The 16,823-nt window shown below is 45.6% G+C and overlaps 4 protein-coding genes across 5 annotated transcripts; 2 read left to right on the top strand and 2 right to left on the bottom strand.

Annotated features, from left to right (window-relative positions):
• Positions 1 to 1,676: 1,676 nt before the first annotated feature.
• DFL_009173 (uncharacterized protein) lies at positions 1,677 to 3,018 on the bottom strand (the record flags this gene model as incomplete). The annotated part of the gene is made up of 6 exons (XM_067639019.1): positions 1,677 to 2,180; positions 2,237 to 2,329; positions 2,412 to 2,566; positions 2,643 to 2,731; positions 2,794 to 2,811; positions 2,936 to 3,018. 6 exons carry the CDS (start codon positions 3,016 to 3,018, stop codon positions 1,677 to 1,679), a joined length of 942 nt encoding a protein of 313 aa, XP_067486849.1.
• A 1,099-nt stretch (positions 3,019 to 4,117) lies between these two features.
• DFL_009172 (uncharacterized protein) lies at positions 4,118 to 6,199 on the bottom strand (the record flags this gene model as incomplete). Its single annotated transcript, XM_067639018.1, has 3 exons — positions 4,118 to 5,127; positions 5,197 to 5,941; positions 6,107 to 6,199. The coding sequence occupies 3 exons, from the start codon at positions 6,197 to 6,199 to the stop codon at positions 4,118 to 4,120; spliced, it is 1,848 nt and encodes a 615-aa protein (XP_067486848.1).
• A 2,993-nt stretch (positions 6,200 to 9,192) lies between these two features.
• DFL_009171 (uncharacterized protein) lies at positions 9,193 to 11,986 on the top strand (the record flags this gene model as incomplete). Of its 2 annotated transcripts, XM_067639017.1 has the most annotated exons (8): positions 9,193 to 9,360; positions 9,655 to 10,076; positions 10,140 to 10,158; positions 10,213 to 10,416; positions 10,479 to 10,520; positions 10,624 to 10,699; positions 10,756 to 11,525; positions 11,591 to 11,986. In XM_067639017.1, the coding sequence occupies 8 exons, from the start codon at positions 9,193 to 9,195 to the stop codon at positions 11,984 to 11,986; spliced, it is 2,097 nt and encodes a 698-aa protein (XP_067486847.1). The 2 variants fall into 2 exon arrangements, with proteins under 2 accessions (XP_067486847.1, XP_067486846.1); XM_067639016.1 differs by having other exon boundaries at positions 10,479 to 10,695.
• Positions 11,987 to 13,706: 1,720 nt separating this feature from the next.
• Positions 13,707 to 15,915, top strand: DFL_009170 (uncharacterized protein; the record flags this gene model as incomplete). Its single annotated transcript, XM_067639015.1, has 5 exons — positions 13,707 to 13,791; positions 14,059 to 14,651; positions 14,713 to 15,117; positions 15,182 to 15,520; positions 15,583 to 15,915. 5 exons carry the CDS (start codon positions 13,707 to 13,709, stop codon positions 15,913 to 15,915), a joined length of 1,755 nt encoding a protein of 584 aa, XP_067486845.1.
• Positions 15,916 to 16,823: the final 908 nt, after the last annotated feature.

Below are 16,823 nucleotides of genomic sequence, written 5' to 3'. Positions count from 1 at the left end.
CATAACCAGAAGAAGAACTCCTAATATTTTTTGTATAAAACACAACCTTTTTTGTCTACACTCTTTTTAATCATCAAAGCAGCGCAATCCCTTCAGCAGCAGCACCTTTATAACACTTTGTATTAACATTCCCCACCCCCCAAAACCTACACATCGTCGGATCAGAAAGCGGGATTTTACTTTCTTTGGCGTTCAAACCACTCTTTCATTGCCTCTTCTTTTTTTTTATATAAATGTTTCTGTTATTTCGTTCTTTTTGCATTACCACCGGTGTTTATAATCGTCTTTTCCTCTTGCTTTGCTTTTTCTCGACCTTCGTTACATCTGCATTTTTGCATTTTAAACTTTTTTTCCTTTGTCAATCCCTCTCCTCCATCACTTTTTTCTTTTGTATGTAACCTCTACCCCCTTACATCTCATCCCTCTCTTCAAGCGTGCGTGCCCTTTGATAGGATGTTTTCTTTTTTGTCTTCCCCAAAAAAGCGAATTTCTTTTCCTTCCTTTTTTTTGCCTTCTGGCGTTTCTTTTTTTTATATTTCTTTTCCTTTGTCTCTCTTTTTCCTCTCTTATTTCATTTACCACACGAGCCGTTTTTTGCGAAGCGAAAAAAAAGAGATGTTTCGATAGGGCCACCTTTCAGATATTGGTTTAGATAGACCTTTGCTGTTTTTTCTTTGGTTTTGCTGATTGGCGGCGGCCGGGGGGGGAGGGTGAGAGATATAATATTAATTCTGATCCTGATCAAAAAGATACTTGAAATCGTAAACCGTAATATAATCTTCCTTTTTATGAGTGAGTGGACTTGGTTGGCTAAGATAGTATATAAATCGATGCGTCATATGCATGCATATAAATTAATTTTCTGTGTTGGACCTGACGTCTATATGCCCCGTGTAACCATCGAAAAACCTATCAATAGACTTCTAAATTAATTATACCATCGCACTCGGGAAGGACAGTGAGATCCATGGCATCTGTTGTGGTGTGGTTAAAATCTGATTCATCTACCAAGCCCTCGTGGCAAAAAAGTATGGTTTTTTTTTTAAAAGGGTTTTCCTTCCATGTAGGTCGACATCGATGATCTATATACGGCGAGTTTATCACGTTATCTTTAAATTTCTAAAAAGATATCAACCCTCTCAATAAGAGGACGGATGAAACAATAGAACCACGGAACTAAAGCTTCCTTACCGCCCTTTGCGCGCGCGTCGAGATATGACTTCACCGTTAGAGACCACAAGTCACCTTGCAGATGAAACCACAAGAGGAGGGGAGGGGAATGGGAGGTCAAGTTACAGGATGCGGGGAACAAGAGACCGAGGAAGGATGGGGAACTCAGTCGTCCGGGGCCTGCAGGGTGTGGACGTAAGAAAGAGAGTAGAGTTATCAGAGTCTATGAAACCCATATCAAGAAAGAGAACTTTCGCCCTCCTTTCGATCCCGAATCGTTGATGGCGTTCATAGTGTTTAAAACAGCAGAAGCAGATGACAGCAAGGAAAGAAAAAGAAAAGAAAAGAAAAAAAACAAAACGCCATAAAACCCCCAACGAGCTAGCACCTGAAAAACGAAAGAAGCATGCAGAAGAACAGAATGCCGATATACGCCATCCCTCGACAATGAAAGCACAAACATAAACAGAAATAGAAAAAAGGGGGGAAAGCAGAGGGAAAAAAGATCATTTATAGCGCCTAGCCCAAGGATCATCGTCAAAGTCTGTCCTGATGGTCTTTTTCCGATCCGTCCATGCACTCGCACTAGAAGTCACAGACCCCTCGGCATCATCATACCCATCATCAGACCCAAAATCACCGATACTCTGAACCTGGCCTTTCTTCGGAAGCTTGCTGACCTTTGCCCATCCGTTCTTGCGCAGCTCGGTTCCCGTGGACTTTGGACCGTTTCCATTGCGAGGAGCAGAGTCATAGGTCATCGTAGTCATTGTCTCAGATTGAAACTGTTGCTGAAGTGGTGGTTGACGGGGTTTGGTGACCCATCCGTCTGCCGCCTGGGCAGCACCAGGAGGTGGAGTTATCGCAGATCCAGTGGTTTGTTCGAGACGGTTTAGGTTGTCAGAAGTGAGGGTATTAGTATGGATGCTAGAGCCGGCGTAGCTAGTGCCGGCACGAACAACGTTGTTAGTGTTTCGGTCCTCCTTGTTGCCAGTGTCGAAGTCCACTCCCTGTGGGCGAGTTAGATTCTGTTCGATAAGCAGAGTTGAGATTGATATAAACGTACATCTTCCTCATCGGATGATGCGTAGTCATCACTATCCGGCATTTCGAGGTCTGGAGCGATTTCTGCCTGTTTGTTGATACAATCCTTGCAACGCTGTATCCCACATCCATCATAATCAATATCAGGCTGGACTACCATCACAAGTTCCATCAGGACTTGAAAGCAGGAAACTTACAGCAATATCTGGATTCTTCCTTTGAGTCTTTGCAAAGTGACTAAGTCCATTAGTTTCACCACAGACAATGCAAGTGAGCTCAGTAGTCTGGTCAGCCGTGCAAGTTTTGCAAGTAGTTCGATGCTGCGGTTTTCCTTTGCCGCCAGAAGTGAATGCTATACACCAATCCACCACAGTCAATTACATAGCTCCACTATCATCAAAGACGTTTCAAGGAGAAAGAGAACATACGCTGATAGATAGTACCCCTATGCTTCGCTAATTGACGTCCAGAGTACTGAGACTGGGGTTTCTCTCGACGACAGACAAAGCACACGATGCTGTATCAAATCTTAGCGGGTCGCTTCCACCACTATTAGACTATTCTAGCAATTTCACCCACCTTTCTGGTTGTGAGACCCTATATCAAAAGAAAAGCACCAGGTTAGCAATAGCTCAAGAACTCCAACGGCCTCTAAAACCGCGTTGTTGTTGTTGGGAGCTGGCTACTTCGAATATGAAGAGAAGGAGAAGGGAGCGTCTACCTTCCACCGCTGTTGGCACCTTTCCCAAGACCCTGGTTATACAGGTTCTTCCCGACCTTTGGAAGCTGTGGAGGAGGAGGCATTCCGACGATTTCGTCCCTTGTAGGAGGAGGGAGAGAGCAATTGATGCTTAAGAGATGAGGATTGGATGTCGATACGATATGGCGATGACTGGAAGCTGGTGATGGCGTGGAGGAGGATGTTAATGTTCGGAGCACCAGGGAGGTGAAGAAGAGAGAAGGCCAAGAAGGATGTGGGGTGGTCCTCCACCAAGAGATATATATATATATACGAACTTTTCCGCCACAGCCAGATTAGCAAATAAAGGCGCCAATGGAGTACCTGTGGAAGAATGAATGGAAATAGATACCTTTAAGAGTTAATTGTTACTTCTTGTCTTTCTTTCTTCAAAGGTTTGTGGAGAGGTTATCGAAAGAAACGTTTTGAGGGGCAGTCTCGTGTCGTTGAAGGCCGCGAATGTTGCCTGAAATCTGTTGGTGTTGTGCGCACGCTGTGGGGAGCCCAGTTGCCATAGGTTTGCAATGCAGGGTCGCAACCATATTGACGCACTATCAGAATCTAACCCTCACTAAATTTTCTGTTCGAACATAACAACGAGAACTCTCCGCATGGGTGGCAGCTTTGACAACGGATAGATCGATGCGTGTTGGTATCTTCTACAAGCTAGAAGTTTGCAGTGCCAGTTGGTGGGTTCCACCAGTTGCAATTGTTGGTGATACATATGCATTGATACCAAACGGCTGGATCTATAATGCAGCTGCAGAATGCGGCGCTTTCTGCTTGTGACATTTGCGGCTTAGGATGAAAAATGTTGCTAGTTGGTGGATCCAGCCTGATGTGGACAACGACACAGACAATGACCTGAAGCACCAAATTATTTTACGGCGTCTTTGTACACAGACCAAGTCGAAATTTTATCGGTTAGCACTTGATTAACGGGCGACCAAAAGCTATCTATATTAGAAGAGTAGCTACATGATCGGGGTTTCGATAGTTAGGAGGAAGGGGTTGGGGACACTAAGACCTCAAGGGCAAGGGTATAGGAATCAAGGAGTATAGAAGAAGGCGAAACGAAAAAAAGTATTGGCGATTCAGCGACCGCCATTTTATAAGCAGGAAGAAATCCATAGGTCATGACTGTCGTCGGAAAGTTAAAGATATTTAATTTTCCTCTCCGTTGTCATCTCCATCGTCACCCTCGTAGTCATACGTCTCCGCATCCCCACCATTAACAACGTCCGGTTGATCCCAGGGACACCCCGGACGGATAATCTCGTCTTCCTCATCATTTTCAACATGCTCCCAAGTCATGGTTACATCATCTTCGAAACCAACGACGCTGAAGGACGTTTGAGCGAACCGTGAGCCCGGATTGATGACATCCGTGGTGATGTAGCGGGACATATCTGGTGCTGGGGTCAAGATGAGAAGTCTGGTGTATGCTGGATTTTTTCCCAACATTTTAATCAGACGCAATGGACAGCATTCCTTGGAGGTACTGAGGAAAATGCGACCTTTGCCATCAAGGACGATTGGTCTGTCCTTATTTTGTGGTTTGACGAGGTAAAAAGTGATCCTGTTCTCGTCTTTCAGGAGCTTCTGTCTTTTGTCATTTCGTTGTCCCGACTGAATCTTCTTTGCTGGTTGAGAAGCTCCGAAGCCAGAAGAGACAGAGCCAGGAACGTCAATGGTCTCATAGGCCTCGTCCTCATACTCATCGCCACCAGAGGAGCTAGTTGCGTGCCCAAAATGGGAGACACTCCTTTGAACTATCTCAGGTGGGCTCTCAAGATGAGAGTATTCCTCCTCATTGTCGGATTCAACCTGTTGGTGTGGGGCACGTTTATTAGGAACAGAATCAACAGAGGTAAATTTAGCAGGGACCGGCTGGAAAGGAGTTGATTTGGTGAAAGTTCTCGGAGTGGTAGTGAATCCAGTAGGTAAAGTTTGAACAGGAGTTGGCTCTCCAGAAACGGACTTGGTGAGAACAGGTTTGGTGGCAGGAACCTTGTTAGAGATGCTAATAGAAGTTTGACGGGAAGTTGGTTGTCTAGCTATTTTCTCGGGCCTTGTTTGGGCAGTGGGCATCTTAGCTACTTCTCCTTCGACGGAAGAAACAGAAGCTGGCTTTGACGCATTAGAACGCCCAGTTTTGACCGTTTGTGGAAAATCTATAAACCAAAAAATCAACCACGATACAAAATAAACAAAATCATAGAAATGCATATAAAAAAACTTACCATCCAATGGTTTTTGGACAACCTTGCCAGCAGAAGGAGGAGCAGAAACAGCATCAAGCTTGACGCCTCCGTGTGGCCCATCTTGAGATTCGTCCGACTCCGTGGGTGTTGAAAGCTTGTCATCATCATTGGCAATTGGTTGTACCCCAGTAGATTGGCGGGCAGTGGCTGGTTTCTCAACAGCGAGCGTACCGATCTGTTGTTGAAGTGCCTCGAGGACCTCCCTTTCTATGGCGGGATTAACGATACCATATCCTATTCCGACTGGTCCAATGGGGACTGGAAAGGTCCCTGAGTTGGGATTCAAATTGCTTGACTGACGAGGTTGATTGGGTGGAAATGACCCTTTGAAGCTCATCTTTGGGTTTGCAGGCCTCGGAAAATGCTTCTGGCTCCTCAATGGATGAGCAGGAGCAGCAGGTGTCTCCTTCTCTGTAGTACTGACAGGAACATATGGCTTTGTAGCCGGAGCTCTAGTTTGAGAAACAGGTTTAGGGAGTGAAGCTGGAGTCTTGCCCTTCTCGATCTCTCCAAGAAACATGTTAACGGATTCATTAGAAGTTCTATGTCCACGTGCACGCGAGTGCACGATCCATGAATCGTCGAGATCAGCAAGGTATCGCTTGCCAGGTTCAACAAGTTCTTCCCAATCTTCCCAATCGATAATAACCATGTTACGTGTGTACATGGTGATCGTTGGAGCACTGCCGCAGTTTGTACGACGTCGAACGATCTCCTCAAGTGCCTATCGAATTGAACAAAGCATGCGCAATACCACATTAGAAATGCGTTGATTTTGGAAATGTAGGGGGTTAGGAGGCGAAGGAGCAAGGTTTTAGGTGAAAGTGCTCTATTTTCGGGGAGAAAATAAGGGCAGGGTCGAGACGGATGAGGATAGTATGATACGTACCTGACGGCTTACTGCCTTTTTCATGGGAATCATGAATGGCACGGGAGTAGCCCCATGGGCGATTTGGAGTTCGATGGCATTTGGTTTATCCATGATGGTTAGAGTTGCGTGTCAATTAAAGCACACCTCGAAACTTCTAAGGTGAGAGATGAGGGACGAAAATGGGGAAGTGAGACACAAGGAAGTATTATAAACAAGAATAGAGAACAAGAGGAGGGAGGAGAGATGGTAGAAGATGCTCTTGAAACTTTCCTATGAAGAAGATGGGGTTGGCGAGGATAAAGATGATAGAAATGAGATGGGTGAAGAAGGGGGAGGGAGGTGAAAGCGAAAGGAACAAGAGCTACCGCAAGATACCAAAAGGAAAGATAAAACAATCAACTTTGCGAGGGTAGCGGGGAGAGTGCTGAGGCTCGACAGTCGGTGTCGACGCCAATTCCCGTGACCGGCGATCGAAGGATGGCGGTCCATATTAGGCGAGGAAAGTGCAATGAACCTCGGCCCAGCCTTTTACGTGGCCTTCACTGGAAGAAACCCTTTGTCCATGATATCTTGTGTCTAGAAGGATCACGATGTTTCTAGAAGCGACTTCCTATTCCTTTAGTAGTTAATCTTTGAGTCTAGGTTCTTTGTCTGAATTAGAGCTCTGGGGATCGATTGAATTGGATGATCTAGTAGAGGTCTAAGATGTGGGGGGCTATTCGCGAAGTTGATTTACTCCGCGATATTCGCTTCTGCGAATATCGATATCTCGGGTAGCATGATAGTCTCGAGTGACAGTAATTCGCAAATGCGACAACCTGGTACCCACAAAGAAACTCTGGGCGGGAATAGAACGTAGATAGAGTAGATAAGATTATGATATTTTGATGGTTATATGCATTTAGTATATGATTGGTTGTGCTCATTATATCATTTCATTTTACGTCGAGCTCAACCTACGGGGGGCGGCCTCGAATCGAAAACATCGTCTTATTGTATATTATGCTAATACAGATATCAGTGTAATGTGCTTGAGAGAGGAGGGAGTAAAAGAAAGGGGCATAGCTGAAACAAGTTGACATGACAGTGCAAAACAAGAGCCTCAATGAAAGAATATATATAGTTTCACCAATCCCCAACTTCAAATACTCGAAATTTCCACCTCAATATCGAAATTCAAAGGACCCCAATCTTCAATTCCATAAATATGCCCCCCCAAGGAATCCTCACTTTGTCCTCCCTCTTCAACTCCCTTCAAAACCATAAAAAATGACCCGCCCAATAGAACCCCTTCACCCCTCTCACCCAGTCCACATAGTCCACCACCAACACTGCAACCATATCCTCCGCCGAATCTACAAACCCTCACCGGAGGACCCCTCCCAAACAGGATGTATCTGTTCCCACCCGCCCGAAGAAATCGTCAGACCCATATGTCTCGAACGCGGCGGAATCCCCTGCCGCATTGACGAATTAACCTATAAAGTCGTTTCATTGCCTACAGAGTGTAATTCCTGCGCTGAGAGGAATAGGAGTGGTAGGGGGAATGAGGAGGGGAGTAGTGAGAGTGAGATGATGTGAGAGAAAAGGATGGGGGAGGTGGGGTGAAGGGTGGGAGGAAGAGGAAGGGGAAAGGGAAGAGTTGCGGGAAGGTGGCGAAGAGGGTTGAGATGTCACATACACCGGCTACGAGGTTAGCTATGGAGTTTGAAGGGTTGGAGATTCAATCTCCTTCGAGTATGAGTTTTGGGTTCTGATTCTAGTAGGAAAGGAAAGAGGGGTTCTAAAAGGAAATCAGAAAGATTGGGTGAAGAGATAGTGGATGAGAAGGTTTGGAAACAGCTTAGGAGTGGGCCTGTGTGGTTTTAAGAATGATTAGGAGATTGCTTCTTTTTACTATGTAAAAAAGAAACATTGGAGCGAACAGAACGGATCAGATCACGAATATGCATGATGATATCTCGGAGATGCTCGCTGTAATGAAATCGATATTAATCCTCGAAGACCGAGAACGCCCGACCGATAACTGTTGCATTTTTAGTGTTGTAATATAATATGCGGGCGGCAGGGCCTAGAATTATTTGGTTGGCTGGCAATCCAAGCCGACAAGTCACAGACATTCCTTCCCCCGCATTCAAAAGCTTCTCTTTGTAGGGGTTTCTCGGCTATGGGGTTTCTCAGTGACGAAGCTTTTGTAGACTGTTGAAGATCTATATGGCCAATGTGATTCATGACCAATGGGATAACTAGATGTGAAGCAAGGAGACAGAAGCACATCATATGTGTATTGACTGCACAAAAGTATAAACGCATGACCCCGAAATGGGGATTCCTAGCTGACAAACCTTGCCCAAGTGCTTCCTGAGAAAGTGCAAGCCCCGGTGTGCCTGAGAATGGGATTCTGTAATCTAAGAACTCGGATTCTGGACCCTGGGTCTTTACCAAGATCCAGAGCAGTTAAGAACCCTTGGCCGCAATCGTCCCCAAAAGCACTACCCAGGTCTTTCCCTTCGAAAAAAAGGTTAAGGGAACCTAGGCTGTTGGCTTCCATTCGGGTGTTTAAGTTGCATTTGCTCCCAGTTTTTCCTAACTATCCGTTTTCCTTTTTGATCTCATAAAAAAAAGAAGAAAGGACGAAAGGAAAATCCCCATCGTCAATTGGTAAATCCAAATCAATCATATTTTCATTTTCTCGCATTTGTTCGGTCGGATTTCTCTTCTCGTGCTACCCAAGTGGTTCTGCTTTTTTTTTCTGTCTTGTGGTTGAAACCTTTTATGCATGCATGCCAGTGCTATTAACCTTGACGCCCTTGCCCTCCGGAACCTTTTTTTGTGAGATCGTAAAATTTCGCAGACTCGGCCGGGTATCGCACACGTTTCGGACATCCTCGGTCGACCGAAGCACGACCACTTACACCCCTCCTCTTACATACATCCGAAAAAAGGAACAGCCATCATCACCTACAAATTCCCACCCCACCAATGACGTTAACGTTTTAATTCGTATCCCTGCAGTGTCTTTGTTTAACGAAACGATAGAAAATACAAGAAAAAAGTAAAAAGGAATATAGGTAAACTTAAACTGGGCCGTTAATGGGCAGGCCATGCCGAACGCCATGGATATTCAACAGTTGGTCTCGAAGTCGCAGCCGGCTTCCGTGAATCAACACCACGGGCACCACCGTAGCCCGCAGAAGAGAGCTGGGGATTTTTCTGAGCCCGGGTCTAGTTCCTCTGCAGCTCTGAAGGATAGACCTAGTAAACGTCTTGCCGTATGTGCAATCTATATACTTCTCATATATATGTCTATATTATCCCCCTTTCCTCCCTATACCCTCCCACTTCCCTAGTCTTGTCTAAAGGTTTATGTTTGTACCCCAAAGATATATATACCTACTGTGGTTTGAGTAGTAAAGTATATATACCAACCTTCACCGTCACCTGCTTTATAAAAACATCTTCACCTGCATTACAAGTCTAGTGTGCACCCAAAAAAGCTTTATGAACATTAAGTACAATTACTAAAATAAACCATGGCCCCCATCGAATTCGTTTCCGACATCCAGCTATCCTGCACAAAATGCCGTTCAAGAAAGGTTAAATGTGACCGCGTCCAACCATGTCAATCCTGCTGTCTCCGTGGAGAACCCGACCAATGCAGATTTCCCAGTGCGGAAACCACAGACTTAAACGCCGTAAACCAGGCGTATGAGATCAGACGGTTAAGAAAGGAGTTGGATAGTTGGAAGGCGAAGTATAATCAATTGCATAGCCAGATGTTGCCGTCTGGGCCGGAGGGAGGGACGAGGGATGCATTTCCTATGTTGGAAGGTTCGAAAGATGGTTTACCGTCCCCGCCGACTTTGAACGGAAGGACTACGTCGATTGCGTCTGAGAGCTCGAGTTCGAATGGTAGAAGACAGGCTCCCGGGGCCGAATTGGCGCCGTTGGATGAGAAGTCACATTTACACTTTGGTGCACCGGGATTGTATGTGATATCTTCCATTCTACAATTATATCGCTTCGGCTTTTTTGGCTAACTGATTTCTAGGACAACGGTTATTAATGAAGTAAGGGGGTTCACACCGTTCAATTGGGTCGAACGGGGCACTAATCCGTTATAGTTTACAAATATGCACGTTAAGACATCTGCTACCCAGATACATCACATCCCAGAGGCAATCGATATTCTCTCGGCACGGTACCCTCGAGGTTTCCCTTTCCCTACATTATGGAAGGCAGTCGATGGTATTGCAGGCATTTGGGCTTGTCTGCCACCTATCGACGAAGTTCTTGCTTATGTAGAGTCTTTTCGAGAAAGGGCACAGGTAAGGCATTCTCCCTTGTTAAATTATAGATGTGGATTGGCTTTGCTAATGGTACAGTATAGTGTGCTTATCCTTATATTTATGCCGAATTACAAGATGATGAAGTATTAAGGCGTTTCTTGGAGGGTGGTGTGCAGAATGCAGAGCAACAACCAAGTCTTCTTGCCCTCATCTTAATAAGTATTGCTTTGGGTATACAATGCTCAGTCTACCATCGGAGAGGACATAAATGGGTCAGCGGAGCCATGGAGGAAGACCGTCGGTTCTCTGAAGTCTACTGTAGGTATCACCACCGTTATCGACACGAGTGAATTCAAATACTGACTATTACGCATATAGTCGCCGCAGCTTTCCAAACACTACGTATCCTGGGCTTCTCCGCCAGACCCGATGCCCTAACCCTCCAAACCCTCCTAATGATGCTTCCATACCTTACAAACAGCGGTAGATGCTGTGATGCCTGGGTAGTCCACGGCATGGCAATAAGAGTAGCTCAATCAATGGGCTACCACCGTGACCCCGCCTTCCTCCGCCCGTCTCCAGCTCCAGCGGACGCCCACGTCCGTCGAATTCTCTGGTGGTGGGTTTTATACCAAGACGTTCACCTCTCTATGATCTTTGGCCGTCCCCTTGGCGTCTCCGGTATTGGTGATGTTCTACCGCCAGAACTTGTAACGCCGATGCCGGCTACATTCAAGGAATTCGTCATGCCGTATACCGTTTTAATGCGACAAATGCTTTCGGCCGACGAACTAAGTACCAATCAAATCGATGAGATCACTGAAAGCGTGTTAGGTCTACTTTCCCATCTTCCGCCCGTTTTACAGTTCGATCCCGAAGCATGGACTCGAGATGACTTTAGCGGTCCACCATGGCCAAGGAATATGTTGGCAGTGTTGCATGCTTCGAAGGTACATAATATGGTTATATTGTTGAATAAGAGGAGGAAGGATATTGAAGCTAGAGAACGGAGTGGAGAACAAGGGGTTGGGTTGAAGAGGATATTGAGGAGTTGTAGGTTGATTTTGAAGTGTCAGGAGTTTATGCATAAACATGCGAGGCAAGGGTTACTATGCTGGTTTTCGAACCAATGCTGGTTTAATGCTTCGGTAGGCCTTTCATCTCCAAAGGGCAAAATATTTTGATCAAGCTCCTAATAATGTATACGATATAGATGATCCTAGGCCTCAACATTCTCGACCACATAGAATATCCCGAACTAGAATCCGACAAAGAAGAACTTCGAAAATCCTACACTAGATTCCAAGACGAAGCCTACCTAGGAATCCACGAACTCGCAGCCATAGCCGTCGAACACCTCGGCCGTATGTTCCAACAAGTCGGGATCCCAATGGAAGGGATAGAATTTACCGGTAATAACAACACCGCTACTAGTGCGGAAGATAGTGAAGCTATTGCGGCGGCGGCCATGGCGGCGGCAATACAGGCGCGACCTGAGAGTGATATGGACTTTGGAGGGATACCGCAGAGTTTTGGCTACGGGCTGAGGATTCCGGATACATTGTTTAAGAAGGGGGATATGTGTAGCAATTCGTGGCATCGGGTGTGAGGCATCCACGCATTTGCACCGCAAAAACGGTCACTTCTACCGGACAGGAATGCATTGGGAGGTAATTTGCGTCGGATATAGACGAATTTCCTTGGACATGTGATGATGGAATGGATTGTTCTTTCATGGGATATATTACGGGCGTACACAATCGGTGGAACCACCGGCGGGAGGGTCATCTGTATTTTGCATTTACATTTGCTTTGGCCCAGACCCTGGCTATCATATCATTATTCTTTTTTTCTTTGAAGTTTTATTAGCCTTTGTTGTTTTCGTTTACATTTCTTTTGATATGATTATCTTTAGTTTCGCATGAAACCGTTTCACTTTTAGCAATTTTCTTTTTACGTATACCCAGGCAACTAGTTAGCGAAGTTTAGCTATAGCGACCTATGGATATGGAATTCAGGATCAGAACAGATGAATTGAATGAATAGTAGGCTAGTTGTTGAAACTTATCCTGTTGGGTGTCACTTTTCCGAGGTCTTTTGGACGATATTCAGTTTTTGTTCCCTAGTTTCGTCGGGAATAAAGTAAAATACAGAGTAACTATCGTAACGTTATTGGACGGGGTCAAAACAAGGCCTATGGATATCATTTTCTTTAAAATTAATTGTAGTGGTGGTACGCTACAGCGATGCTATAGCTAGTGCTAGTATCCAATGCAATATTATGGATCCCATCGACGTCTATGAATTAATTATTATACATACACAATCCACAGAATTCCCGTCATTTCTTATACAAAGTATACATATCCTATTCTAACCCAACCAACCATCAATCTGAAGTAATCGGACCTCCCGACGGATAGGGAAGATGTAAGAAGTATATCCCCACCTTTTTGGCAGCTCGGTCGGGTTCAGCCTCAGCCGACGAGGGAGAGCTACAGTGACTAGATCCCATCCTGCAATGCATCCCTTGGAACTCAAACTGACGGGAACGAAAGAATAACCGCAACCGCAGGCTACTTTTCTTTTTCTTTTTTTAATTATCGTTTCCATTTTAACCAAAGAAATTGCGCCTGTCAGTTAGTACTATGTAGTATAGCTAGTAGTATGTCTGTAGACGGATTTGATTGCATGTATGTGCAGTACGGTACGTATACAGGGAAGCTCAGAAGGGGACGGTATACGGCGTAGTACACTTGACTTAAACTTGACCCCTCCTTTCTTGTCATTCTAATCCCGTTCCGACATCGACCCAAACATCACAACGTCAGGATATCCATATATCTTTTACAGCCTCATCGGCTTCATCTGTCAATCTACCTTGTCTTGTGAATATTGTGGATTGGGTATTTTGTATCGGACAAGGCTACGAGTACTGACAGACACAAACCCTGGTCACAACTTGTGCCGGATCCAGCAGCCTCCAACCTGCAGCCCCGAAAACCCACAGCCAGACAACCACACAGACAGGAAACAACCACATCCTGCCTCCATCCTGCCATCCACCCTGCCATCCCATCTCCTTTCTTTCTATCTTCTTGACTCTTCTCTACTCTCATCATTAGCATCGTCATATCGTCGTCGGAGTCGGAGTCATCGTCGGCCTCCCATCTAACGTCAAACTGTCATCCCGCAGTCACGTAAACATTCTCTCCAATCCCAGCTCCGAAGGCATCAACCCTACCCCCAACACGGACCTAACCGCGCACCTTCCATACCTACCTGGCTCCTTTCCAATTCTGACCGACGAACCCCCAAATTCTCCAAAGATGTCCGACCCATCGATTGTTGAAGAAGATGGCTCAAGGGGCATGAGATCAGGGTCTGTCGCCGGAGCTTCCTCGGGTGCTACCGGTCTACCTCAGGAAAAACAGCAGGACAGGCTTATCGTCGGTGTCGATTTCGGAACAACCTACAGGTAAGATACTGCTGCATTCACCCCTTTTTTGCCTCACTCTCTCGTTTTTCTGTATTGTATAAAAATATACAATAAGCTGTATGCTAACATTTATACTTCTTGAACCTCTAGTGGTACGTATTTATAGCTTCTGCTATGCTTAAGTTTCAAACCTTCACAATCACCAATATAAATTTCTAACTTTCACATACAAAAAACAACAGGCGTCGCAGCAGTATACACCTCCACACCCGAAGACGTCGAAGTAATCAAAACCTGGCCGGGAGGAAACGGCATCACATCCGACAAAGTCCCCACCGAAATCTCCTACATCACCCCCCCAGGCGCCAGCAGCGTCCAAGCAAACAAATGGGGCTTCCAATTCAAACCCGAAGAAGAACGTCTCCGCTGCATCAAGCTGTTCTTGGATCGAAACCAAAAACTCCCCCACTTCGTCTCCCCGCTCGAAACAGCCGCTCAACTTCGCAAATACAACAAAAATGTAGTCGATGCCGTTTCGGACTACTTGACCGCGATATATAAGCATACCATGGATACACTGGGGAGACGGTACGGTGATAGTTTTATGGCTACTACGAAGGTGGAGTTTGTGCTCACCGTTCCGGCGGTTTGGAGTGATGCGGCAAAAAATGCGACTTTGCAGGCGGCGGAGAGGGCAGGCATGGGGAATAGGCATGATTTGAGGCTTATTAGTGAACCTGAGGCGGCTGCGGTGTACACGCTCAAGGCGATCCAGCCGAACCATTTGAAGGTTGGGGATAACTTTATTGTGTGCGATGCTGGTGGTGGTACAGTGGTATGTATTCCATATTACTCTTTAAGGTCGGTTGTGATGGATGGGTACTAACAGTGAACAGGACTTGATTTCATATAAGATAACGCAAATCTCGCCGCTGAGGGTGGAGGAGTCTGCAGTCGGTACCGGTGGACTCTGTGGATCCGCATTCTTGAATTACAGGTTCGAGGATCACGTTAAATCCAGAGTTGGAGCATCGGTCTACAATGCCATGAAGCCGCGAACACGAATGATGGGATTGAAGTATTGGGACGAATACGTCAAACGGAACTTCAACGACGAAGATCAAGAGCTTCCTGTTCCATTCCCTGGATTGGTGGATAACGAGGAGGCAGGTGTAGAAGGTGGATTCTTGGTCTTGACGAGAGAGCACGTGAGGGACATCTTTGAGCCTATCATTAAAGAAGTCGTGGAACTCGTGGAGGGTCAGGTGGAGACCATCAAGAGGAAAGGAGGGGCAATTGCGGTACGTATAAGAAAAACGTGGAGATTGTCTGTTACACACAGTTATGCTGATCGAAAACGTGTAGGGTATTGTGTTGGTTGGTGGTTTCGGGCAGTCGAATTATCTGTATAACAGGTTGAAGAGCCACTTCAATGCGGCTCCACCGCCATACTCTGAGCGTCCGACGAACCATAGCATCGTGGAGGTTATGCAACCTGTGTACGCATGGACTGCTGTGGTGCGTGGAGCTGTCCTTCGTGGATTAGAGGGATCTATGGTGGTTAGTCGACGATCGAGATGGCATTACGGGACTAGTTATGCTACGGTGTTTGATGAAGAGAAGCACCCGATATCGGATCGATATTGGTCGCCATTGTGGGAACGATGGATGGTTAGCGATCGGATGCAGTGGCATATTGCGAAGGTACTGTTGTTCCAGTCTTAACCTTATATATGACACGATAACTAACAACAGGTATAATACAGGACGAGAAAGTATCGGAACGCAAAGCCGTATCGTTCCACTACACCCGTAATTTCAGACCAGGCCAGTCATTGATAGTAGAAGATGATTTGATCGCCTGTGACATGGACGTTGCGCCTGATTCGATGAAGAAGGGGCTTATAAACGTGTGCACGTTAACGACGGATCTTAATGCGGTTCCGAAGTCGTTGTTCACGAGACTGACGACGAGCAAGGGGATTGAGTTTGATAATTTGGATTTCACGCTAGATATGACGATCGATTCGGCGAGTTTGATCTTTGAGTTGAAGGTTGATGGGGTGCCGTATGGGAAGGTTGTGGCGAAATTTCATTGAGCTGATATTACTGGCGTGTTTTTTTTCTTTCTTTCTTATTTCATGACCTGCACATGCGAAAACTGAATACCGATGACAGGAGAGGTATTTCTAAAAAGAAAAGGCTTTATTTTATTTTTGTTTCATTTTTTGTGTTTTGGATTTTATACCCTTTTCCCCCGCTCCTTTTTTTCTTTTACAAAGTGCTTTCTGTTTGTTTCCTCTTGATGATGATGTGACAAAAGGCTGAACTGAACGGCGATGAGCTACCGATGGGGGTTTAGCTAGGCTTTATTTCTCGAGGCCATATGTGAATTGTATGATGGAGTTGGTATTTGGATATTATCACTATTACTCTACTACTACTACTATTTGATGCATGTATTAGCGATCCTTTGGATATAAAAAAAAATATGATATTGTCAAAGTTCGCGATGATTGTCAAGTCCCCATGTCATGATCAAGTATCTAGGAATCTACGCTGATGGACTAGATTATTTCCTAGGCTCTGCATCCCTCTTTGATTTCAACCAAAGTCAAAAAAATAAGAGAATTCTCTACCATAGTATCTCAATGCGATCTTTTAATCTCACCCTGGTAGCTTATTTATATAGAGCCTGATATATATCCCCAAACCGGACGAACAGCCGTCGATAACCCCGGAGGATAAAAAGTCACGATCAGGGGTCCAACCACGTTCACATACCGAGTACCATCTGATCGTTCAAACCTAATGAAAATAAACGAATGACATGAACGCACGTAAAAGATATTAGTGTGCCGTTTGTGGCATGTAGAACGGGAGGGGGATGGATGCAAGCGATCCCGACAGACAGATAGATGGATGTCATGTCATCGTCTCGCTCTAGTGGCTTTTGTGTGGATGAGGAGGAATAGGAAGAGGAGTTCCACGAAAGCGTGTTGGTCCG

The sequence above is a fragment of the Arthrobotrys flagrans genome (genome assembly GCF_004000055.1).
Source record: "Arthrobotrys flagrans strain CBS H-5679 chromosome Unknown unitig_1, whole genome shotgun sequence".
NCBI classification, from domain to species: domain Eukaryota; kingdom Fungi; phylum Ascomycota; class Orbiliomycetes; order Orbiliales; family Orbiliaceae; genus Arthrobotrys; species Arthrobotrys flagrans.
This window is presented reverse-complemented; position numbering and strand designations above follow the sequence as displayed.